The 27011-nt window shown below is 46.1% G+C and overlaps 1 protein-coding gene across 1 annotated transcript in view; it reads right to left on the bottom strand.

Annotated features, from left to right (window-relative positions):
• The window catches only part of LOC126534433 (uncharacterized), a 33406-nt gene extending 6738 nt beyond the window's left edge, over positions 1-26668 (bottom strand). Inside the window, exons 1-5 of the mRNA XM_050181708.3 lie at positions 26577-26668; positions 26051-26191; positions 21770-21924; positions 17617-17681; positions 14529-14612 (exon numbers count right to left, since the gene is read on the bottom strand). Coding sequence (XP_050037665.2) covers positions 14529-14612; positions 17617-17681; positions 21770-21924; positions 26051-26176 — 430 coding nt within the window. The 5' untranslated portion in view covers positions 26177-26191; positions 26577-26668. The remainder of the gene's footprint in view (positions 1-14528; positions 14613-17616; positions 17682-21769; positions 21925-26050; positions 26192-26576) is intronic.
• Positions 26669-27011: the final 343 nt, after the last annotated feature.

The raw sequence follows: 27011 nt of genomic DNA, 5'->3' as shown, positions 1-27011 counted from the left end.
CTCTCCGTCGGAACTAATGACAGCCAATAACATACCCCCCCTTCAGTACAGAAGAAGGCAATTTCGCTTGGGCTTCCTGAATTCTCTACTTAACCAGCAATTCGCTATTGATCCTTCCTTGTATTTATCCCCCCTATCCACAAGACCTACACGACATCAACAACCAAGATCTTTAACGCCATATTCCGCAAAAACAGATGCTTATAAATTTTCCTTTTTCCCGCACACAGTGTCTCAATGGAATTCTCTACCAGAGCGCGATCGTCTTGCCATCGTATAGCATTGTATACATTTAGCCATTGTGTTCATTTTTATTTATTTGTATCTGGATGTAAAACATAATGTATGTGCACCCATATACTGTGATATACTGTGATTTATACTATGTGATTTGTTAAAAATGCCCGTCCTGCGTGGACCACGTTATGTGGTCTGCAGTATGTATAAATAAATATAAATAAATAAATAAATAGAAGCTCGACCGCGACATCAGCGTCGAGGAGGTGCGAGCGGCCCTGCACGAATTAAACAGCAAGTCGGCGGCCGGTCCGGATCACATCTCGAACAGAGCACTCAAGAACCTCAGCGATATGGCCATCGAAAACCTCACCGGTTTTTACAACGAGTGCTGGTGGGCGGGGTCACTACCCCAGCAATGGAAGACTGCCAAGACCATCCTCATCCCCAAACCAGGCAAGCCGCCGAACACGGACAACCTCCGGCCCATCTCGCTCACGTCCTGCGTGTGCAACGTGTTGGAGCACGTCCTCATGTGTAGGTGGCAGGATTACCTGGAGGAGTCGGGACTATACCCCACCACGTTCATCGGGTTTCGGCGTTCCCTCGGAACCCAAGACGCGATGATTCTGTTGCAGATATCATTGACGATAACACCATAACGAAAGACAACAAGACCATTCTGGGGCTGGACCTGCAGGGCGCTTCGACAAGGTGAAGCACTCTGCGATCCTAGCCCAAGTGTCCAGACTCAACATGGGCGCAAGAGTGCACAATTACATCAAGATCTTTCTGACGAGGCGGACTACCGAGCTCGGCGCCGGAGATCTACTGCTCCAAGACAAGAGGCTCGGCAGTGTCGGGACCCCCCAGGGCTCGGTCATCTCGCCATTGTTATTCAACCTCTTTATGATCGGGGTGGCCAAGCGAATCTCTCGCGTCGAGGGCGTCCGGCACACCATCTACGCCTATGACATCACGCTGTAGGTTCCGGGAGGCAGCGATGGTCACTTTGAGAGCACGCTGCAAGAAGCCGTCGACGCGACCGAAGACCAGCTGAACGGTTCCGGTTTGATCTGCTCACCGAGCAAGTCCGAACTGCTGGTGTTACCACCGAAGTGCGTCAGACGTAACAAGAGCGAACCGAGGGATTAGGAGGCCATCAAGATCGTGTCGAGGAACGGCCAAGTGATCCTGGAGGTCGACAAAATCCGGGTGCTCGGCATGATTATAAACAAGCGACGGGGCAACGACGAGACCATTTCCCACCTTACAGCCAAGATTACCAACGCAATACGTCTCATCAGACGGGTCGCCAAACCGCAAGGCCGGGATGAAGGAGGATAGCTTGATTCGGCTTGTGCACTCCTTCTTAATCAGCCACGTCACCTACATTGCAGCCTTCGACAACTGGATGCAGTGCGAAAAGAATAAGGTTAACGCCCTGATACGCCGAGCTTACAAGGCGGCGCTCGGACTATTCGAGTGTACGAACACCAACAAGCTCCTGAGCCTGGGGGTACACAATACCCTCGAGGAAATTGCGGAAGCGCAACGGACCGCCCAGCTGGAGCGGCTCTCTATGGCCGAAGCCGGCAGGCGCATACTTCAATACTTGGGCTTCACGCCCGGGGCGAAAAAGGCGAGTAGCGACGTTTCTTTGCCGGATGGGACCCGGTGCCGGATTCGGGTAGACCTCATCCCGAGAAACATGAACCTGGAGTTTAACAAGGAGAGAAGAGCGGCGAGGGCCAAGGTCCTCATCGACTTTCACGCCAAGGACGAGCACGCAAGGTTCGTGGATGCGGGAGAATACCAGGGAGATTGCGCGGCGTTCGTAGCTACCATCATCGAGGCGTCGTCCGGCGCGACGAGGGCGGCGGCGAGCTTACAGGTCCGCGAGGCGTGTCAGGCGGAGGAGGTGGCCATTGCCCTGGCCATTGCCGACCCCGGGTGCCAGACGGTGTTGTGCGATTAGCGAAGTGCAGTGCGGAATTAAGCAAGGGCAAAGTGTGTGGTGACGCTGTGCGCGTTCTGTGCTCGGCTGACCTGGCATGAGAGAATCGGTACGTTAGAATCAAGTGGTTGCCGGCGCACGCGGGCAACGATGCGTCGGAGAAGCACAATAAGCACAAAGAGACGGCACACGCAGTGGCGCGAGCGCTAACGAACCGCGCCGCTGCAACCAACCGTCCAACGTGGTGTAGTGCCAAGGACCGCATGACGACGTTCAACGAATTTATACAGTTCCACCGCCTCGCTCGAAGAACTTTCCCACCCCCGCACCCGGGGCTGAGCCGAGCGGAGGCGGTGCTGTTCAGACAATTGCAAACTGGTTCCTCACCCACCCCAGTGTTAATGACTCAGCTATACCTGAAATTATATGTGAGTGATGTGTGCCGCGTGTGCCAGCGGGAGAGGGCCACCCTGACGCACATCCTATGGGACTGTACCAAGTTCGCCGACGAAGCTTCGACGAGTACAACGATTCCGCCATGACTCGCGGCTGCGGCCGAAAGCTACGACGCCGAAAGCCAAACCTGGGCCGTCCAGCATGTCTCGGTGGCTCTTGAAAGAGAAAGGCCGAGGGAAACCGATGGAACGTTGCCCCTCAGGGCGACCGACCGCGGGAGTAACACGCGCTGCAGCTGAGTAGAGAAAACCCGCTGACAAGACGTCAGGGCCCGCGTCACCGCGCCATTTAGTCATGGTGTCGTTCTGCAGGCGAGTACATGAAGTTGTTTCTCTCTCTCGCGATGCATGATATAGGGTTGGTTGAAAACGGTCGTGAAAAACATTTCTGTAAGTAAGGCGGCGGGACTAGATGGAGTTCCCTTCACGTTATTGAGAGATAATATAGATATATTAGGTATTCATCTGTTGCATATGTTTAATCACTCCTTGGAAAGTAGCAAAGGTAGTAACATTGTATAAGGACATAGACCGTTCTGCCCCCAGCAACTAAAGACCAATAACTCTTCTGAGCATATTTAATACTTTGAGAAAATAATTTGTACACGCATGCAGGAATTTTTTTTAAACATAATATTATTTGTCCTAATCAGCATCGGTTTCGTCCTCGTGCGCAATATCGTACCTGGAAGTCAACCAGTGCGCATGTGCAACACGCCCACTACTTATCGCAGCGCTCCTTATATACCCGGCTGCGTTTCGGAATAAAGTGCTTTTTGTTACCTGCTACTCGTCTGGCTTACATGGTGTCAGGAGTGGGCACGTGCCCACTCAAAACCTGCCCGTGCGGCAAGTTTTGCCATAGGATCCCAGCTTAACAGCAGTAATAATTCCCATGAACGAGACAAGGGCTCATCCGGAACGAAAACCACAAGCCACAACAATGACTTCGATTCTGCTACCACCGCCCAAGCCGCTCGACGTTACTGGCGACATTTTCCACAACTGGAACATCTGGAAAAATGAGTTCGCACTTTTTGCAACAGCGACAATGCTGAGTCTACAGCCCCAGGATGTTCAGACCGCTACATTTTTAATGACTATCGGTGAAGATGCAAGGCGTGTTTTCCGCACCTTAAAGTTTGAAAACGAGGAGCAGAAGAATGATCGGAAAGTAATAATGCAGAAGTTCGAAGAATATTACAGACCAGTTACAAATCTCACCAACAACGAGTTTCGGTTTGGTTCCAGGAACCAGCGCGAGGCCGAGTCATTTAACGAATGGCTCACAGAACTGAATACTCTAGCTGCGCACTGTGAATTTGGGGAGATTGAAGATAGACTTCTACGCAGTAGAATAATCGTTGGAATAAGAGACAAAGAACTGCAGCAGAGACTTACTTCTGAAAATCCGAACTGCGCAAGAATGGTTGAGATTTGCCGTGCTAAAGAACAGAGCAAAGAACAGGTCGCTGAAATCCGAGGCAGCCAGGGCGGCAGCACTTCTTTTGAATCGGAAATCAACATTGACGCTGTAAAAGCAAAGACTGCCACCTGCCCGAAATGTGGCTTACAACATCAAAAAGCTGCAAGATGCCCAGCAATAGGGACGTATTGCAAACATTGTAATGGCCGAAACCATTTTTCTAGTGTATGCCGCACACGAAGCTCGAAAACACGACCAGAAAGACGGCATGTGCGACAGGTTGAAATGACTGGTGACGAAGATGGGGCTGGCGACGAGACATACTTCCTTCAAGCGTTGGAAGTTCAAGCGGTCACGAGTGACGAGCACTGGGCGTCAGTGGTAAATGTGGCTGGTATCATGACCAAACGTAAGATAGACACAGGGGCGAACTGTTGGATTATGCCAGAAACGGTCTTTCGAAAGTTGTCCGCTGCGCCTGCGCAGAACTGTTGCGCAACCTCGCGTACGTTTTTCGGCCACACAGAACAAGCAATCGGAAAGATAAACCTGCTCGTGTCTAATAAGAATCGAAGCACCGAGGTTACGTTTTTTGTTGTTGTCCAAGATGTACTAGTTACATTAAGCGGACACGTCGCTGAGAAACTGTGCCTAATAAAACGCATAGATGCCGTCAACGAAGTGTCCGAGATCCTCATATTTGGCTTTGAAGACGTCTTCCAGGGTCTAGGACAACTTGAGGGCATCGCCTGTCACCTGCAGCTGAAGCCCGATGTACGACCAACCATAAAACCAGCGAGGAGAATTCCCGTCGCCCTCCAAGAGTCCGTGAAAGCGAAGCTCGACGAGATGGAACGCGAAGGCGTCATTGCAAAGATGACAGAGCCTTGCTCGTGGTCTAGCTATATGGTCGTAGTACTGAAAAAGGATAAGATACGCATATGCTTGGATCCATCCGACTTAAACAAGGCGATTTTGCGGGAGCATTACCATATGCCTACATTGGAAGACGTACTGCCGCGGCTGCAAGGAGCCAAATATTTTTCTACCCTCGATACCACGTCAGGGTTCTGGCAAATAACCCTCGACGAAGAAAGTTCGCGCGTTCGCACCATGAGCACGCCGTTCAGAAGGTACAGATTTCTGCGCATGCCATTCGGCATCACATCAGCACCAGAGGTTTTTCAACGCGCCATGCACGAGGTCGTTGGAAGCTTGCCTGGCGTAGCTGTCGTAATGGACGATATATTGCTCTGGGGAAAGACAAGGCAGGAGCACGACACGAACCTCACCGCCTTGCTTGAACGCTGTAGGGAACGTAATCTAAAGTTCAATAAAAAGAAGTGCCAATTCTTGCAGGCCAGTGTACTTTACATGCGCCACCTCCTCACCGCTGAAGGACTGTCACTGGACCCAGACAGAGTGCACGACATCATACAAGTTCCACCGCCGAAAAACCGTAAGGAGCTTCAAATGTTCCTTGGAATGATAAACTATGTGTCTCGGTTCCTGCCGAACCTGTCAGTCGCATCTGCACCTATGCGGGAGCTAGTTAAGAAGGACGTCGCTTGGACGTGGACAGAAGGGCAGGAAAACAGATTCCAAAAGTTACCAGCTAGTCTTGCCACAGCAACAGTGCTAGCATACTTTGACCAGTCTCAGCTAGTGAAACTGTCCGTGGACGCGAGCCAGTACGGTGTCGGAGCAGTCATCTTGCAAGATGACCACCCCATTGCATATTCGTCCCGCTCCTTAACTGCCACGCAACAGCGGTATGCACAAATTGAAAAGGAAACCCTAGCCATAGTTCATGGCTGCATGAAATTCAAGGACTACATACTCGGTCAACCACTAGTCACGGTAGAATCCGACCACTGGAATCGATTTTCAAGAAACCACTTTGCGATTGCCCTCTTCGCCTTCAACGCATGCGCCTCACGCTTCAAAGATTCCCTATCAGCGTGATATACAAACCAGGAAAGGAACTGTCTTTGGCCGACGCACTTTCACGCTTTCCTCGCAAAACAGAGCTAGTGGATGAAACAGAGCACTTCCAAGTCAATGTTGTTTCTTCGTTACCTGTTTCAGATCAACTGCTGCTCAGTATCAGAACAGAGACTGATAAGGACACCCTCATGACCGAACTCTGCCGTTACGCGAGTACAGAGTGGCCCAAAAGCAAGCAGCAGCTCCCGGATGCCTTAAAGCCATACTGGAGCTACCGTGATGAGCTACACGTCGAGGATGGGCTGCTTCTCAGAAGCAACAAGCTTGTAATTCCTCCATCAAAACGCAAGGAAGTTCTCGGCCTGCTCCACGCTGTACATTGCGGCGAAGACAAAATGAAGGCGAGAGCAAGACAGGTAATGTACTGGCCAAACATGAACGCCAACATCATGCGCTGTTTGCGACAAGTACAAAAAAAGAAATGCAAGGCTGCCCATGCTCAGCCATGAACTACCGAGTTTGCCATGGCAGGTTGTCGGGGTCGATCTTTTTCACCACGAAGGCAATGATTACTTCATAGTGGTAGATTCTTACTCGTTTTTCTTCGAGGTTCGCAAGCTTAACCGGACTACCGCTGCTCGCAAATGCAATGCAAACGCAAATGCTGATCAACGCAAATGCAGAAATCTTCGCGACACATGGCATTCCCTCAAAACTGTGCAGTGACAACGGCCCTCCTTTCAACAGTGCAACATTTCAAGCATTCACAGGTCAACTTAATACCAGCCACAAAACTTCTAGCCCGTACCATCCGCGCGTCAACGGTGTGGCAGAGCATGCCGTTCAGGAAGCTTAACATCTGCTAAACAAATGCCCGCTTTCCACTCTTGAATTTTACAGTGCGTTGTTGGAGTGGCGGAATACTCCGAGGAACGAACAGTTGCAGTCGCCAGCTCGAAGGCTCATGGGACGTCACACCAGAAGCCAACTCTCGGTTCTCAACTGTCACCTGGAGCCCAAGACGATACCCACGGAAGCAGTTCGTTAGCGACTGCAAGAAATACCAGATAAACAGCGTTCCTACTACAAGAGAACAAACACGGGCTTTGCCAGACCTTCGTAGCGGAAACAGAGTGTCCGTATACGACACCCACAGCAGAACGTGGGACCCGGCCGTGGTAATTGGTCCTGCAGGGCCACCGCGTTCCTACTTAGTGGCTACAGACAGTGGAGAACAGTTAAGCCGCACGAGGGCATCTCAGGGCCGCAGATGCTGCTCAGCCTTCTGAATCACAAGCAGAAACCCGAAGACAGGCTGTGCCAAGTAGCCCAGCAACCGCGATTCAAGCCCCACTTCGAAGAAGTGAACGGGTACGCCAAGAGCCGCAACGTTATTCACTTCCTGAACGTAAATAGCAAAGCCATCCTTGTTTGCAAATGAAAATGTTCATCGATGTTCCTTCTTTTTCTTTCTATTTTTTTTTCAAGGAAGGGAAGATGTACTGGAGCGCAATATCGTGCCTCGAAGTCAACCAGTGCGCATGTGCAACACGCCCACTACTTATCGCAGCGCTCCTTAAATACCCGGCTGCGTTTCGGAATAAAGTGCTTTTTGTTACCTGCTACTCGTCTGGCTTACACACATCTTCTGCAGTTCTTGCATTTACACATTTGATTAATACAGAATCACACGACAATAAGATTGTTGTATTTCTAGACTTGAAAAAAGCATTTAATACGGTTAATCATATAATATTATTGCATAAACTTTATACTTATGGTTTTAGGGGCGGATATAGGATGTCCTAAACAGGTATCTCTCGGACAGGAAGCACTATGTTGTAACTAATACTCTCATGTGAGCCTCACATAGTGTTTCGATGGGCGTTGCACAAAGTTCAGTCCTTCGGTCCGTCGTCTTCTCGCTATACATCAACGATCATCCGTCAGTGTTAACGTTCTGCGAAGCTTACGTATACTGGGATGATACGGCTTTATTTTTTGTTGGGGACACTATTGGAAGAACTGCAGGGCAAAATAAAGAAATTGTGCACGAGGATAAGCTTACACTTAATATCGACAAAACAAGTTTTGTAGTCTGGTATATTCTAATGGTATGGTATGGTATGGTATATTCCAAATTGGCGTATGGTTTTCATGTATTTGTAAAAGCCCGTCAATGTTTTAGCCCTCAAGTTTTACGGATATTTTATTTGCTTTTATACAGAGTCACCTTTATTATTCTTTAGAGTCTTAGGGATGTACGTAGAAAAAATATGTAGAATCTATAGTCGGTCTTCAAAAACGGGCGCTACGAATAGTTACCTTGTCTAAACATACTGATCCAAGTAAACCTCTGTTTCGATTGCTTTGTGTTCTGCCGTTCAGAGAGGCGTATAAAGTAAACGTTGCTCAGTTAGTTAATGCAATAATGCGGTATAATATTCCACTACCTATCACAATATTTTATTTTCCTACACGAAACACGAAGACAGCTACTAACAACTGTAATAAATTACCACCATGTCACAATGTATATGGACAGAGACTCGTAGAGTTCAACGGTGCTCTACTATGGAGCCCACTCCCACTCAGTGTAAAGATGAGCCAAAACTTTATGCAATGCGTAAAAAACTGTTTTCGTGAATACTCACAGGATGTTTCTATTTGTATCTCCTGATGTCATGACATAGTCTATTGTTTATTGTTTATTTTTCATGTAAAAATGCTTTAATAACGTGTGTAAGTTTTCTCGTACAATAAGTACGCTGTTCTTCTTATGTCTATTTTGTTATTGGACCCCATCCTAGCCGCCAAGGATGTGAGTCCAAGCAGTATTGCGTATTGTGTGCGTGAAATGAATAAAAACATTGGAGCCGTCCCTTATTCTGAAGCCGCTCATGTCACGACTTTTATTAATGAGTGCCTCATATTCTAGCATGGTACGACAAATTTGATGATTTTCGACCACAGCATGACACTTATTCGCGTGTCTTCAAAAATTTATTGTCTAAACTTGGAATGCGACGTGCTGCAGCGTCTCCTCAACGTCCACAAACAAATAGAAAGGTGGAGCACACCAACAGCACCATAAAAGATGTCGTCTCTTCCTACGTCTGTCCCACACACCACGACAAGGATGACTACGTGGCTACTGGGGTTTTCGCTCTACACACATCCTAACAGGAAGTCAGACACGCCCTGGTGTTTCAGCTGCGCTACGTGTGGAAGCCAAGGTAACCGTAAGAACACCTTCTTGGCTTTGACACGTCTCTGCAAGAACGCCCCGCGAAAGTGTACTCCTGTGCGACTCTGCACCAGACTCAGCTCCAAGATCCGCAAGAATTACTTCACCACCAAGCTCTGTTCAGCACGTCTTCTCAGCAAAGCCCTTCTCGCTTTCTCCAACCGCGCGATGTAGACATGCTTCTACGGGCCCTGTGTTTACCTCGGCGCTGCGAAAAATTCTCACCCCGGTTTTCTGGTCCTTTTCGTATTGTGGAAGCTCTGGAACATCTGACGTTTCATTAAGCAGCGATTCCCTAACTCGATGAAAACTATCGTAAACGCACTTTTCCTACTTAGGTCAGCCAGGTGAAGCCTTACGTTCCTCGTGAAAGCTGTACTCGTAAAAGCTCCTGTCTCACTCCTGTGCAAAATCGAGTGCTGAGGGGGCGGAGAGGGGGCGGCGAGTTTAACGGTAACAAAGAACGCCGGAAATAAAAGAAGAGGAAGAGAGGGGCAAGCAGAAGGATATAATAGGAGTTGCTCAACGCAATAGTTGTCTTTTGAAACAGCCGAGATTTTGATGTGCCGTGCATTGCTTAGAACCCTTAACACCGTGGGACTTTGTTACAATATTAAATTAGCTGAATTATCGTTGCGCACAAGTGTATTGCTTAATGCTTGTAAAAAGTTAGCATGCTGTAGAGAATGTATTGTCATTGTACATGCTAATTTGTTATCAGCCAGGAATTAACTATGTACATAACACCAAAAAATGGCAATTGGTTAATACTTTACCTTAACGTATTATCACGTCAAACTTGCGCGTGCCAATTTTAATAAAACAGCAAAATGCCCTCAACGTGAACAATCTAGCATTGAATCCCACGGCCACGCCACTGGAGCTCAACTCCACTTCCAATACTGTATTGTGTGACGCGACCGTTAGGGTAAAACGCCCCCTAAATTTGCACATTTACTCTCCATATAAGTTTCTAATTGGCTTTTATTTCAGGCAATGCTGACAGGTCCAATTTAAGGCAGCATACACCATTCATCTTTCTTGATTGTAAGTAAACTCGAAAAGTGCACTAAGAATGAGCATGTGCTGCTGAAATAAGCGGAGAGTTGGTGAATGTATTAGTAGATTCTGTAGCCACCGAGATCTACAATTAGGTAGTAATTAGGTAGTGTAGGGTGCGTCGATACTCGTTCCTTCAGCCTGCCACGTACCGGAAGCACAAACGCGTGGTGTGCTTCAGTTCAACGTGAAATGTGAGGACGACAACCCACTAGCGTCGGAATTCGTGCTTTGTATGCAGTTGAAGAGGTATATGGCTTCAAAAGTGTTGTCCCTGATTCATACATCCTGACCATTCCTGTGAAGTACTAATTTCACTCAACTCACCGTAAACCAGGTCAGCTACTTTAAAAATGACTATCTGCATTTGCAAGTGACAAAGTGGCAGCAGTTACTTAGCACTATATTAGTGTTAAAAAAAATCTTGAGCACTCCGTCCGTTAGCATTCCTTTGATCACGTCACTGAGATTCTTAGGTCATGCGAATGCGTGCGTGGCAGTGACGAAGCTAAGCGCCATCTTTGAATGGGGCTTCGCTTCGGTGACGCTGTGGTCTTCTGCAACTGCTTACTGTCGCTTCGTTATTTGATTTCAACACGTTTACTTGTTAACAATAGTCCCCCTTCCCGTATTGTAAAACGCTCCCTCGCTGAACAATGCAAGTCGACTCAGCAAACACCATGGCAATACCGCACCTCGGTAGAAGTGATCACTGTGCTTTTTTGGCACTTAGCGTAAAATTCTTAAAGAGAAAGATGTGTTCTTGAAGAGGACTCCTCACGATACCGCCGCGTGCAAGTGTTATGGTTCTGGTCAAGTCCGACGAGCTACAAGACGGTGAAGCCATCGTAGAAGGCAACATTTCTATGTTGCTGACCCAGGGTATTTGTGTAGCGCTGGGCGCATGGGCGCTGGCCAAATTTCGACCTTACCTCTACGGCCGCCCATTCAAAGTTGTAACCGATCATCACTCGTTATCTTGGCTTGCAAATTTGCGGGACCCTTCTAGACGACTGGCACGGTGGAGTCTACGTTTGCAGGAGTACGACGTGACCATCGTGTACAAGTCGGGCCGCATACACGAAGACGCTGACGCACTCTCGCGCGCCCCTATCGACACTACCGACCAAGACATTGAGGACGACGGCGTTTTCCTTGAGGCCGTAAGCGTTCCTGATTTGTCCACACGGCAGCGCGCAGACGACACACTACGACCTATATTCGAACATACGGAAGCACGAAACCCATCTGTACCCGGCACATCGCTCGAGGACTGTCGTCTTTTTGTTTACGACATGGCGTCTTGTATAAGAAGAACTCCGCTGCCACCAACAAGACATACCTTTTGGTCGTTCCAGCAGACCTCCTTGCCGAAGTTTTATTCGCCTGTCATGGCGAGCCTCCGTCTGGCCATTTGGGTTTTACGCGAACGCTTGATAGAGTGCGCAAATCGTACTACTGGCCGAAACTTGCCGAGTGTGTTAAGCGGTACGTCCAAGCCTGCCGTGAATGCCAGCGCCGAAAGTCGCCAGCTGTGATGCCTGCGAGATTGCTGAATCTGATTGACCCACCTGGCAAACCTTTCGACCAGGTCGGCATGGATCTTTTGGGCCCGTTTCTACTGTCATCTTCTGGCAACAGGTGGATAATCGTCGCCACAGACTATTTAACGCGGTATGTTGAGACAAAGGCGTTGCCTCGAGGCACAGCTTCCGAGGTTGCCTAGTTTTTCATACAGAGCATCGTCCTACGACATGGCGCCCCATCGCACGTCATCACAGACCGAGGCAAAGCCTTTACAGCATAGCTCATTGAAGACGTTTTTAAACTCAGCTGCACAACCCATCGAAGGACAACTGCCTATCATCCGCAGACAAACGGCTCGACCGAACGACTGAAAAACGATGACTGACATGCTGTCTATGTACGTAGACGTACAGCACAAGACGTGGGACGAGATACTCCCATACGTAACGTTTGCGTATAATACTGCTACTCAAGAAACAACACGCTTCACGCCGTTTTACCTCGTTTACGGCCGTGAAGTGCAGACTATATTAGAAGGAATGCTGCCACGCCACAACATCGCTCACCTCGATCTCGCCCAAGATGCCGAACTCTTCGTGCAGCACGCGGAAGAAGCCTGTCAGCTTGCCCGAGGGCACATAAAGAAACAACAGAGCATCGATGCGCAACGTTACAATCTCCGCCATCGACAAGTCGAATTCCAACCTGGCGATCAAGTTTTGGTCTGGACTCCCGTGCGCCGAAAAGAACTATCCGAGAAGCTTTTGAGCCCCTACTTCGGACCTTACAAAGTGTTGCAGCGAATTAGTGACGTGAATTAGCGAGCCCTTCCTGACGGAAGCTAGCCTCCCCGACGTCCACAACCGTAATCTGAGATTGTGCATGATGTGCGGTTGAAACCATACCATAGCCCCTAAAATTCGACGTTTTCAGCCGCTTAGGTTAGTTTTTGTTGTTGCTCCTCCCTGAGTGCCTTGTGACTATATCGCCCACCACAGTCATTGTGACTATAGCCTATGTGTTCGTCCTAGGCCATCTCGGCACTCTCACGTCAAGCCTATGTATGTTTTCATTCTTTTGTTATTATTTTTTTGAAGAGGGGGTAGTGCCACACGGTGTGGCACAGCAAGGGGACTGAAGAGGAAGAGTACGAGGTTCGTCTCGGCATCGCGCGTAAACGTTTAGGTTTCGTGAAGTACAAACGCCTGGATCCCCATTCAGCGTGTATACTTCAGCAGGGTCTACGCGACAATATAACATCCAGCCCTAATTTCCCTCGCTCAAACGGCCTAGCCGAAAATGGGGTAAAGATTGTTAAAAGAATTCTCAAGAAAACTACGGAGTGCCGTTAGGATTTCTGGTTGGGCCTTTTGGCTTATCGATCTTCTCCCTTGGAAGATGGACGGAGTTGCTGGAAGGTCGTCGTCTTCGGACAACTGTTCCCGAGTTCAACACTGATGGGGGATGCCCTGTATCAAAACATCGACAATCATTGCGGGGCAAGCCAATATCACCTCTTGAAGCAGGAAACGTTGTTCGGATACAAAATGGGAACTGGTCATGCAAAGCAACGGTGCTTAAAGAAGCAGCGCCACGTTCATATCTGGTCCAAACTGAGAGCCACCAACAGCTGAGACGCAATCGACAGCATTTGCGGCGAACAGACGAGCGCTTGCCAAACGTGAACGACTACGAGAGCAGCCGGGAAGACACTGAGCCGGAACCGAATAACGTATTACAACCGATCGAAGTCTTTGAACCGGTAAACAACACAGGTGACACTGCGGCAGCCGACCGTAGCTCAAGCCGGCAAATGACCGGGGTTCCTGACTCAGCCGGGCAACAAGACACACCGGGAAGCCCATCCGCAGTGCCAACAATTCGTCGGTCTACCAGATCCCGAACGGAGCCGAAGCGTCTTTGCTACGACGAAAACTTTCGTCAAGCCTGCTAGGTTAATTTTTGTGTGTTTGTTTGTGTGAAGACAAGCAAGTCTCCCAATTGTATGAAGAAAAGATGTATCAGAATGGGCTATCGCACATGTGCGCCGATATCGCTTGCCACTTCTTTCCCTGAATGTCCTTTCCCTCGCTGCTTACATAAGCATATGAATAAACAACCAGTTTGTCATTCTTTGCTCAGCAACAAGTTGCCTTGGTCCGTTACTTCAAACACGATACAGATGCCACCACCATTTGCGTTGCGCCGCTGAGCGCAAGGGTGCGGGATGAAATCCAGGCAACAACAGGTGTATTTCGTTGGGGGGACAATGCAATAATGCCCTGGTAGCGTGGCTTAAGTGCATGGCTAAAATTACTCCACCGTCTCCCACTGCAGCGTACATCATAATACGGCAGTTCATTTGGCACCAAACATACTTTTTTATGTCTTTTACCATGGCAGCAATCGAGAGGCAGCGCTGCGCTCAACTCGGTTGAAGGTCTTCAAGCCTAGAGTCGCATGAGAACACGGAATTAGTTTCGCAGTGAAGTGTTAACTGCATGTTGTTTTTTTCTCGTTCCTATTCCTATCCTAGCCAGTTGGCGTCATGGGGACGTTCTTGTGATAATTGTGACGTAGTGATGTGTGATCCAATGACTAAAAGGAAAAAAAATACATTCTTTGCCAAATTTTCCTCGGAACTGCAATACAGAACCTTCGCGCGATACCTACGTGTTTCAGTGCAGTTGCAGTGTCCAACGAAGCATTGGTCTCCGTTCACATAATCAAGGATGAGTTGGTAGACAGTACTGGAATCTGAAAGAGAAAAAAGTACCTAGTTTAGTATGATTTGAGGAGGCTTGCTGTGGTAGTAGGCGAGTTATAAAAAACATTCGGAGTTACTTAGTGGCAAATGCGGTAGAAATGCGTCGGCATTACATTCTACCTATTTGAGGTACAGCATCCATGATTTAAGCCACGTTCACCACATTACACGTTGGTATTGTAGCGGCGCTAGTATCGAGCACTTGTAGTGGCCGCCACGAGCTAGAGAGCTAGAGATAAATAACGCGTCTGGCTACTGGGCCAGAGCAACGGTATGCTGCGTCACCTACTATTAATAGAGGCCATGGCGTTGAATTGGCAAGGACAAAGAAAAAACGTCAGCACAAGTGCTATCCTGGTGTAGGTAACCGGACGTAGCACACTTCCTATCATCTTTCTTGTTCGTGTGAATCTAGCGCCATGTCCGCAACTACTGCAACGAACCAACTAGCCCAGAAATCTGTACTGTATTTCACCGGCCACCCGCCAAAGTTAACCGCCGCTGTTTGCAAAAAAGTTAGACGACCCGAATAAACCAGCAGCCCAATTTGGTGACCTGCAGACGTGATCAGGATTCCTCCTTGCGACGCAACACGGGGCTGGCCGGAGAGGGCCTGATTACACGGTTCAACTCATTCCAAACGTTTTTTCCGCCTCAGAATCTTGTCAGCTGGTTCGTCAAGTTGGAGGCTTGCATGGTTCAGAATCTAATCAGCTCACAACTCTTCAAATATGAGGTTCTTGAGTATGTCTTCCCACTGCATTTAGTCATGTGCCTGCTCTTCCTTTCACCGTGTGCCACACACTACATGCCACACCGTGGCCACCCTGTATATGCAATGCCTCATGACCCCGAGCGTAGCGGAATCTTGGAAGAACGCTAACATAATCCTAATCCATAATAAAGCGACGCCAAAGACGTGAAAAATTATAGACCGATCAGTTTACTGTTAATTGCCTACAAACTATTTATTAAGGTTATCGCAAATAGAATCAGGAACACCTTAGACTTGTGTCAAGCAAAGAACCAGGCAGGATTCCGTAAAGGCTACTCAACAATAGACCATATTCACACTATCAATCAGGTGATAGAGAAATGTGCGGAATATAACTAACCCTTAGATATAGCTTTCGTTGATTACGAGAAAGCGTTTGATTCTGTCGAACCCTCAGCAGTCATAGAGGCATTAAGGAATCAGGGTGTAGACGAGCCGTATGTAAAAATACTGAAAGATATCTATAGGGGCTCCACAGCCACCGTAGTCCTCCATAAAGAAAGCAACAAAATCCCGATAAAGAAAGGTGTCAGGCAGGGAGATACGATCTCTCCAATGCTATTCACAGCGTGTTTACAGGATGCATTCAGAGACCTGGATTAGGAAGAATTGGGGATAAAAGTTAATGGAGAATACCTTAGTAACTTGCGATTCGCTGATGATATTGCCTTGCTTAGTAACTCAGGCGACCAATTGCGATGCATGCTCACTGACCTAGAGAGGCAAAGCAGAAGAGTGGGTCTAAAAATTAATCTGCAGAAAACTAAAGTAATGTTTAACAGTCTCGGAAGAGAACAGCAATTTACAATAGGTAGCGAGGCACTGGAAGTGCTAAGGGAATACATTTACTTAGGGCAGGTAGTGACGGCGGATCCGCATCATGGGACGGAAATAATCAGAAGAATAGGAATGGGCTAGGGTGCGTTTGGCAGGCATTCTCAGATCATGAACAGCAGGTTGCATTATTCCTCAAAAGAAAATTGTATAATAGCTTTGGCTTACCAGTACTCACCTACGGGGCAGAAACCTGGAGACTTACGAAAAGGGGTCTACTTAAATTGAGGACGACGCAACGAGCTATGGGAAGAAGAATGATGGGTGTAACGTTAAGGGATAAGAAAAGAGCAGATTGGGTGAGGGAACAAAGGCGAGTTAATGACATCTTAGTTGAAATCAAGAAAAAGAAATGGGCATTGGCAGGACATGTAATGAGGGGGGAAGATAACCGATGGTCATTAAGGGTTACGGACTGGATTCCAAGGGAAGGGAAGCGTAGCAGGAGGCGGCAGAAAGTTACGTGGGCGGATCAGATTAAGAAGTTTACAGGGACGACATGGCCACAATTAGTACATGAACGGGGTTGTTGGAGAAGTATGGGAGAATAGGATATTGAGACCTAGGCGGCAATCTTCTCAAACGACATTTGCAAACGTGGCCGGATACTCATAAGACAAGCCCCATGTACAATCCCTATGGAATAAACTTCGATGAAAGCTTAGAAAATTCTTCAAATATATGAATGTATGGTCTTTGTTCCGGCATATATGGTTTATTTACTGGTAGGCGTTTCGGCGCTCAGGGAATCACCTGTGATTTATGTGAGTAATTATGACTAGCCGTTATTCCTGACCAGCGATGACATTGGAAACTGTCCAGGACGACCATTTAGGCTGTGCTATAAAGAATTTCTTGCTATTCAAGCAAAGGTACTTCTGTGAGCTTCGAAGACGAGAGGCCTGTGCGAGCGCCTTTAGTTGCCTTATGCTGCACCTCTTTGCCCACTAATTCACCGAACCTTCATTTCCTCTGTCTCTCCCTCTCTGGAAATATTGTCTTCCACTCTTAGCCAAAAAGGCACTATATTTTTCAGTATCCCTACCTTTTCCTTTCTCTTTCCGTCTCTGTCTCTCTCTTGCCAGATTGGCCGAAACAAGCTCAAAGCACTTATCACTGCATTGCCATTGTGTATCGTGCCACGAATTGTTCATTTATTGGGTCATTAAAGTAGTACAGACACCGACACGCACGCTTCAGAGTTTTCAGTGCATAAAAAGCATAAATGATGTTGAAATAATATTCCGCATCAGCTAAAATTTAATCATAAAGGTATGTTATTCTGAGGATGGCTATTTACAAATATCGTTCAATTCATATCACGTATCGCATGAGTGAAATTACGTAAGGCACGACGGAATATCAAAGCGAGAACATCAGCTCACCGCTTCCGTAAGTGACGTAAAAGGCAGTGTTGTTCGCTACTTCGAAGGTGGAGGTGTCGCTGATGCTGAAGGGAAAACATCAAATACATCAAGGTTAAAATAATATCAAGCATCGTCCTTCGGCCTCGTAAGCAACCACACTGCGCTTAATAGTCAGATACCGCGTATCTCCTCATGAAATCTATGTTTTTGTGTTCTGCAGAATGAACGACCAAACACTGTCGCTACTCATATACTTCACGGAGAAAATTAATGATGCCGCCGTGCACAAAGTGCACTACATTAACCAAACAGAGGCGCCTCAATTGACCATAACGCTTCTTCCTCGGCAAGGTGCAACGTCCTTTGATTAACAGGTTTATTTATTTATTTATTTGTGCTGAAATGTCCACACAGAACCAATCTAGAAATATACTGCAGAATATCTTTTTCTTGGAGGAGTGCCTGGTTGCTCAACGGCATGGTAATGTAGCACAAAAAAACAGAAAAGGGAGATTTCAAGTGACTTTTTCTCTACCGTCTGTCACATAGAATCTTCCTTTCTCGTTTTTTTTTTCTTGCGCTACAATACCATGTAGTTGAGCAATCTGGAAATGTTTGTGAAAGTTATTGTGATCAGCATTGAGGCAGTGTAGCGACACACCCTATTGCCACCGCGCAAACGTGTCATATAAGAGGCGTGCCTACACGTATTTGCCATGTATAGCAGCACCGCCATGTGCCATGTATAGATGCCATGTATAGCAGCACTGCCGCGAAGCCAGCGCGTGGCGCACGTGTAAATATACATTTGGAAAGACTCTCTGAGTGTATATGACGCGGGGTCGATTCTGCTCATCACCATAAAAATTTTAATGGCTCTATTTTATGTGTTTGCCTTGTTAGGGTATTTCAAGCACTTTCCAGGAGCCACCCATCCATTTATCTATCTCTCGCTGCATCTAGCCATTTTCCCTCCTACTTGGGTCACTGTATAGTCCGTGGTGGAAAGGGTAGAGCGTCGGGCTGCTGTTCTTAGAAAACAAGGTTTGAAACCAACTGCCAGGTCAACTTAGGTCATGGAGTATGTGGAAATGGTCACATATGTGCCGCTCTTCATCCAACTTCTATTATGCCGACAGGTGCCCCTGTCGGCATAATAGAAGTTGGATGAATTGCGAACTGTGCCATGTCTCCAGAAGCACACTGTAGTTACGGGGCCCAGTTGTCGATTTAGGCACCACTGGCCTCCTTGAAGCCCTTGGGTTCAGCGGGAGCAGTGGTAAAGTAAACATGTCCGCAATAGGCATTACTAAGAGGCGATCGGAGGATTGGTGGAAGAAAAGTAGGGAGACGACAAAAGGCGGAGACGTACAAAAGCACAGTTCGCAATAGAGGATCAGAAAATTTGGGTGTGGTAGTTCAGAGTGTTCTTTTTTCGGTTTTTCATTGTTTAACCTAGGTAACACATTAGGTAGTATAATAGCAAGAGCTTGGTGGCGCAACCCAGCACCCCGTTCCAAAGTGGACGCTCAAAGTGGACATACATCCATCCATCCATCCATCCGTAGGTAGATACAGCTGTTCAAAGAAACTGTTTTACGCCGACTTGGACCAATGGGTATTTATTTATTTTTTTATTTATTTATTTAAAAATACTGCAGCCCGGCAGGGCTATTGCAGGAGTGGGTGAATACAAAATGTGCGAAAGAAAATCACCATACAAAACAAGCATATCTGAGTAACATGACTAAGGGGAGCACTCAATGGCATCCCCAAATTCTCTATGTGGTAAACAACGAATGGAACCAGGCAGGTCATTCCAGAGTTCATTTGTCCGAGGAAAAAAACTGTATTTAAAAGTGTTGGTGCGAGCAAAAAATACGGATAAGTTTAAGTCATTGCTGTTTCTCGTGATTAGGGGCTTTGCACGGGTCATATATGTGTTTGACACGCGGTCTCTGCTGGTGCTCCATGAATATCTATGATGCCACTAGGGTCGCTTTATATGTTCTAGTAGATCCGTGCCGCTTTACAATGAATGTCAACGTGGGTAATTAGGCATGGTGGAATGGGTATGTACCGCTCTTCAATGACGAAAGAATCCCTTAAATTGTTCCTCCTATGCCACGCGCAATCCAACCCACTTCCCAAGGGTTCCTCAAGGAGAGCAACGCGGCGCCTTAGCAGGCTGCGCCACAAATGCACTGGGTACGTGGCACTTTTCAATCAAGTCTCACGCCGAAGCTTTAGCGAACTGTGCCATGGTGCACTAGCTACGCGCCGTTCTTCGATGAACATCAAGCCAACTGCGGTCACTGGGTAAGTACCATACATTGTGCGGCAAAACATGGAACAATTCTCAGCGTACGCAGGCGACGGAACTCCACGCTTTTCGTCTCGGACCTAACGCCCGGACTTCTCGGCAGAACCACTAGATGGCGCAGCGTGTCCAGAAAGAATCGCGAGAGAGGAGTCCGATTTCCACATGGCGCGTTTATTAGCGTTCATACCCACATGCGCACTATGCATTTCGCATGCCGCGTGAAATATTACTTTATTGTAGTCTAGTTCTTTCATATTTGAAATAATAATGTGTTGCGCAAGATGCACAGGAAAAGAAAAAAAGCAAGGTCGAGAGGACAGGACAGACAGCTGTACACGCACTATATATTTCCTGTCTCTTTTCTGTCGCTCTATCCTGTCATCTTTCTTTTTTCCTTTTCCTGTACATCTAGTGCAGCTCGCTAATAAGTCACGTGCAGGCTTCGCTGGCGGAGCTATGTGGCTCCGAGTTTTCTAAAGGAAGCGCGAAGGAAGAATCCTGCTGCACTACATGCCTCATAAATACTTCATATCGATGGTGGCAATATGTTGTGCCACAGCAGTGAGTAAATGCTAAACGCATTACCGTCGACAATAACCGTCATATGCGTTCTGCTTAATGTTTTTGTTTTCGTGTTTGAAGAGTGGCCAGGGGCCAAAGTTGGCGCCAAGGAGGTTAACTGAAATGCGGCACTTACGCAGTTACCTATGCCTAGGAACTCAGGTTGGTCCACCTGTGTGTTTTGAACGCGGTAATTCCAACACGGAAGCCGAATCCTTTACCGATGAGACTACGGATTACCAACTGAAATAGCTGGGTGAGAAAGATGTTAGGCCCGAACAAGAAAAACAAACAAACAGACATATCACAACCTGGGTCGAGTTCCCAAACAATGCTAATCGCATTAAAATCTCAAACTTGAGCAAAGTTCTAATAATATCCAGTCTACTTCCACTGCACTGTAAGAAATGATACCACACTTTATGCCCAGATAGACACAACTTCTCCTGAGTTCTCCGTATTGCTGCTGTGCAGAACAATTCTCGTTCTCTTCAGCCTATTCATTATACTGCCTGAACACACATTATGAGTAGGAACAAGTGCACTTATCCAAACACCTTTCTTAATGGATGACAGCTATTGGCACATAGCAACTGCGTATGGGATTCTGATATATGACGAAATATACCAACAGGAAAAACAGTGAGGACAAGGCGTGTGTTGTGATTAGTGTGTTTGATAAATAATGTTATTTCGCGGTCCTCTAGCCGGCTCCACCCTGCGGACACTATTGCAAAATTTGGCTGAGGGGTTCACAGCAGCGTAGACTATTCGAGGAATTTGTTTGCACCAATCCTTAGGAGTGCTTCACGACACCTTTAATAAGAGTGTAAAATCCATTGAAAACACGTAAAGTTGGGACGAAATAATGAGCGTACAGAGCGAATGTATCTCATGTGGTAAAATGGGGGGGGATAGATGGCATCCTTGATTGATTGTAGCTGAAAATAAGGCTGGTTCTATAATAGTCTAAAAACTTATTTTCTCTATAAAACTTATCTGTCGCTAAACAGCTAAAATAAACCTGGGGAATGTTTTCAACCCAAGGTCCAGTAATTCACTGAAACAATATTTGAAGGTGTCAGCAACGTTTCACCTGTATGTATAGGAATTTTCATGGTGCAGCTTAACTTCAGATATTCGTTCATAAGGTTTACCCTTTCTGGGGTCCCATACCGAATGGAAATTTTATTGCAGGATAAGCACCTTTACCATAAATTGTTGCAAGTTTCTAGCATCTAGCGTTTTTATATACATCTACTTTTGTGAATCGGAATGCGTACTTACGGGTCGCCGCTTCCAGCGGCATCCCTGTACACTAGGTCATACTGCGCTGTGCTGCCGTCATCTGAAAGTGATGTCTGGTCGTATCTCTCGCAGAACTTGGATGGATTAGGATCAGATGTAACGTACGTGTTGAACAAGCTGAAATCAGACAGCACCTGAAACACACACGTGCATGATTGTGAACGTGACGGCATTTGGTGTCACCTTCACAAGAGCTGATCTAGTAAATTGGACCTCTGAAAAATTCTCCAGAAGCATTAGTTACAAAGGAGCACATATTGCGCATTTTTGCAATGACTCTCCTTCTAGCCGCGAACGAAATTTGTATTTGCTTTCAGCCAGTCTTTAAAATCAAACTTTATGTTGTGTATTGGATCTGTAGCGTAGCCATGCCCATAATCATTGTAGCACAGTTGCAACATTCGCAAGATAATGACAGAAACAGTGGCGTTCACTTTTGTGCCAATTGACACGGGCGAGCGTTCGGACATTACTCATTATTTACCCCTGAGCCTTAGTTATAGATAAATTGTTCGTGGAGCAAGATCTTATCAAGAAAGTAGATTGTGCAGCAGGCAGATGTATAGTTAATTTCTAGCTACGGGCTACCATAGCATGATTCCCTACATTTTATTTCATACACATTGCTACAGTAAACCATGCCTTTGGCAGTACTATGTGTATTATCTCGGTAAATAGCTATTTTCATGTGTACATTTTTCTCCGCAATCATAATTTTATTTTTATTTCGTGCCTATCATCTCCAAATCTTGCATTATAATACGTTTTAAGCAGCGTTCCCACAAAAGTAGTGCAATGAGCGAAATAGAAAAACGTGCTTGTGAAGTCAAGTAAAGGCTTAATTTTTACTTTTTCGCCTGCGTAATATAAAGAACATGGGCTTGTTTTTTTTGTGTATCCATTTATTCCTTTCTTGTGCACAGAATCACCTTCGGACGTACCTTTCGCCTAGGCGATAAACCAATGCGACACAGGCTCGAAGTTTATCATCCTTTAGATATATATGCCTCATGAAGCCATATCACTCATCTTTTAATCAGGCTATCGCGTAGGTGTATCCATGCTTCAGAACGCGTCACAGATGACTATTTTATAACACGCATAAAGTTGTCTCCGTGCAACTTCTGTGTTATGTACTCAAGCAGAATACATTCTTCCACACATGCAGCGCCACTGATCGATACTTCAATGTCAAAGTAACTGTCTCATGTGCTGTAACATCAAGATAGCGAGCAGTTATTCAGCGTCAACATTTGCTCGGAGAGCCAACTGGCTCTTCATAACAGAACGGCAGCTGACTTAAGCCTGGTGATTTCGACGAAAGGTAGTGATAAATAGAGCACCTGGGCACCGTTGCATGGTACTGCAACTACTGCGTTGAGATAATCAATGAACTGAAGTAACCAAGAAAAATTCCATGACAAAGGGGCTTTTCATCTCAGCAGTCTGATATGACCAACGTCAATATTGCAGGCATGTTTAACTAAGAATTCCTTATCACGGTATGCTCCTTAATGACGTACAAGTACCGTGTAAAGTTTTCTTAACTAGTGACGGTTCTTTCAGTGTGTCTCATTCTCCCATTGAACTGCATGAGGTACTTGGAACTATTATTCTTGATAAGAAAATTGTTCTTGATAATGTCAAATATTCCTGCGGTACAGATGACATTAAATGAAAACCACTAACGGCTGTCAGTGATTACATCCTTTCACCTCTAATACGCATTTCAGTTCCAATATCTACATCAGGTGTCTTTTCTGACAAAAGTTATTTGGCTGAAGTAGCAGCTGGTCACGAAGGGAGATCAGTTGATGAGCTTCACTATTGCACGCAGATCTCGGTGTTTAGCTGAACACACCAATAGCTCAATACTCCATACATGTTCCATACAAGCTTAACGAAACAAAATTGACTTTTATCCGCAGCATGCTACTCGATGTACTTGCAGGTATCTGTAGCAGAAAGCTTTCAGAACAGGTCCTATACAGAAAATGGTAATCAGTATACAGCCAATCAACAGGTATCAGTTAAGCAAAAGAATATGGTTGTGGCCTACTTGCATAGGTAGGCACACTGGTTTAAGAAGATTGACAGCCGGTTAAGATTGATAGTTGCTTTCTAAGCAGCTAATAAACTGAGAAAGATCTGTTGATTCTGATCTGTTGAAAGAGGCTTGGAAACCAGTTCGTTAATCGTGTAAAGGCCGTTGTGTATAAATTGATATTGTAATCTGGAAGAAAAAAAAACGGCCGTGGCTTAGCTTGGTGAAGCCTGGAGATTGCGAAGCAATAGTGTGAGGTTTGCGAGGCGGTTGGTGGCTACCGCCTCGCCTCGCGACGGCGTGAGATGGGGCCCCGTTTTTACACAGCTGGTATGACGTCACTCTAGGTCACGTGGTGTGACGTCACGCAGCGAGGTCACGCTAAAGGTCAATGGTGCCTACCACCGCCTCGACACGGAACGGGCTGAAGTGCGACCTAAAGTAGTATTGCTTCGCAATAAAATATATAGGACGAAGGGATCACGCCACCTTAGTGTCCGCCTAAGAGAACATAGTTTAAACTTAAGGAGCTACCGAAGCCGTCCTGCGTTTCTTGATTGTCAACAGTGCCGATGCGCTTTTTTGTTTAATGATTCCTCTGTTCTAGTTAGACACAGATATATAGACATTTGTGAAATTATAAAACCACGGAGAATAACCAAAATAAATTCCTAGTCACGTCCATTGAATTGATTTCCAATGGTTTTGCACGCTTCATTATTTATAAATATTCGCCCCTAGTCCAGCGTTTCCCAAATAAAGGAAGCTTTGTATCTTCCTTACCTTTTGGCACGATTCCACCTAGCCCGACTTGCGTATTTAACAAAATTTACTACTTCAATAAAAACTTCAAACAATCTCTTTTCTCCCTACCTCATTAGCTATCAGCATGCGTTGACCACGTTCTAAAAATTCGCATGCCGGATTGCCATACTAAGCGATATTTTGAATCCTTTGTAACAAAATATAGCGTCAACTGTAGTCACCTGCCTACTTCTGTCGTCGCCATTGCTGTACGTGCATCCTTCATGTCTACAAGCGAACTTTTTAAGGAAGTGCACCTGGCTCTTATTTATCTATTGTTGTTCAAACTCGCACTCTTCTGTGTACCGGCTCGTGGCCTTGCGACTATGCTGAATAAATAAAAAGATAAATAAATAATGAGATTTGTGACAAATCAACCATGTCAAACAACTGTTGCACATCTAATACAAGTCATTTATTGTAGAAGACAGACCTGCGTCACACTTAGCCTTCATGATGCTACCAATAATTATGCAACGTTATCAGTCAACATTTACATAAGCGCCCACTAGCCGTCATGAAGTCGACAAATACTTTTCAGATGTAGAATCATGGAAAGACTAGTCTTACTATTTGTAGACGTTATTATCAATATAACCGTGTCTTATACCTCCACTAAAGTATAAAACACTTCTCCCAGGGATCTCCAGTTACAGCGGTCTTTCATCAGCCGAGACTATTCTTTTCCCACAATTATCTTTATCACATCACAACAACCAATCATGTTTAGTGTGCGACGGGGCGCTCTTTCCCACGAAAACATTGTGTTACTTTATATACGCACTTGCTAATGTGATTTGCGCGTCACTTGCCCAGCCGCACTCCTGTTTTAGCCTGTATATAAATTAAGATATCATCCGCCCACGTTATTATTTTATCTATACTGCAAACATCCCACCTTCAAACACTAGCTCTTTGAATGTATGTTCCATCACTAGCGTAATGTCAATGATTACTACATCCTTAGCTCTATTTTTGATGTTAGTAAACAGTTCAGCCATGAAAAAACAATACAAATATTTTACACTTAGAAAATGCGGTATGTCAAAGCTGTGATCTGCTTCAGAGTGACAAACATCCAGTTTGGTATGGCTTGAATTCCTTCCTTACATAAATTCAAGTAAGCGCCCTTCCACTGCTTCATTTTAGTCTTAGCAATGCCCAACTTATGCCGAAGTAATATTTGTGAGAAAAATGGACAACTTAAGTGTTGCAGGTTTTTCTTGGGTAGAAATTTTAATTTTTCATTGTGAATGCTTCCACACAGGAAGTCGTGGCAAATAAGCTTATGGGAACATGCGAGCACCGACATTATTGATTGTCACCCTTAGCCGGGAGAATTCTGTAACAACTCGTCATTATGGACATGCTAGTGCTAACGCTGGATTGTAAAATCCATCGAGGGTTCTCACCTGCGTTGCGCTGCAGTCCTGTGGACTCTGCTGGCAGTCCTGTGCATCGGTAACAATACTCATTGGCACTGTTGTGGTAGCCGCGATGACACTGGCAAAAAGCTTGAAAAGCTTCCAAGAAGTCATGTCGACGGGGCTGCACTGCACATGAAAAATAAAACGTTAATCAAGGATGCAAGAAAGGGATATCAGAAGTCAGGGTCACGAGACTAACTAAGAAGCTTTAAATTCATTATTTAGGCATAAGAGGGCACGGCTGCTGCACGCGCGTACAAATTACCTGAAGGCGTAAGCTTGTAACACGGGCATAAATCGAACAAAAATTAAGACGAAAACACCGACTATCAACTGTCACAGTGTGGGGCAGTGATGTTAGGACAAGTTTGTTTTTAGTGACACGAATTCATGTTTGTTTCGTCCGAAAAAAAAAATATTTTAAAGGGCCTTAAATTTAGCGCTAAGAATGAGCATAGCATGAAGCTAAGTAGGCTTAGCACAATGTCACAAAGGGAGTTGGCTCTCTCACATTCTGATAAACGAAGTTTGCCGACACGTGCAGATCGAAGAACACTGTGCGGACGGCAAATGTGCAGCGTCCCACTGGTGGTGTTATCTAGGTGCAGGAGCACAAAGCAACTGCTGCATTTCAGGTGAAACGGCTGCCTCTTTATGGTTCGAGTTCGCAAGCTGTTTTCAGTCTTCTCACCGTGAAGAAAAACAGCTGGTGAATTTTGCCCTCTTTTTTTCCTTCCGTGCTCTGCTTTTATTCTATAAAATTGCCTCACAGCCATGCACAGCCCTGCAGCGTCTATTATCGCGCAGATGGTACCATGTTATAGCAATCTAAATTCCCTCACAGCTCTCTTTATTAAGCATCAGGGAGGCACCTTTTATCACTACAGCAAAAAGAATTTCTCTTCCAGGCCATTCGTTGCTTTTTTATTTGATTTAGTGCGTCAAT

Source organism: Dermacentor andersoni, chromosome 7 (genome assembly GCF_023375885.2).
Source record: "Dermacentor andersoni chromosome 7, qqDerAnde1_hic_scaffold, whole genome shotgun sequence".
Classification (NCBI taxonomy): domain Eukaryota; kingdom Metazoa; phylum Arthropoda; class Arachnida; order Ixodida; family Ixodidae; genus Dermacentor; species Dermacentor andersoni.
The sequence above is the reverse complement of the archived record's forward strand: the minus strand, read 5'-3'. Positions and strand labels throughout refer to the sequence as shown.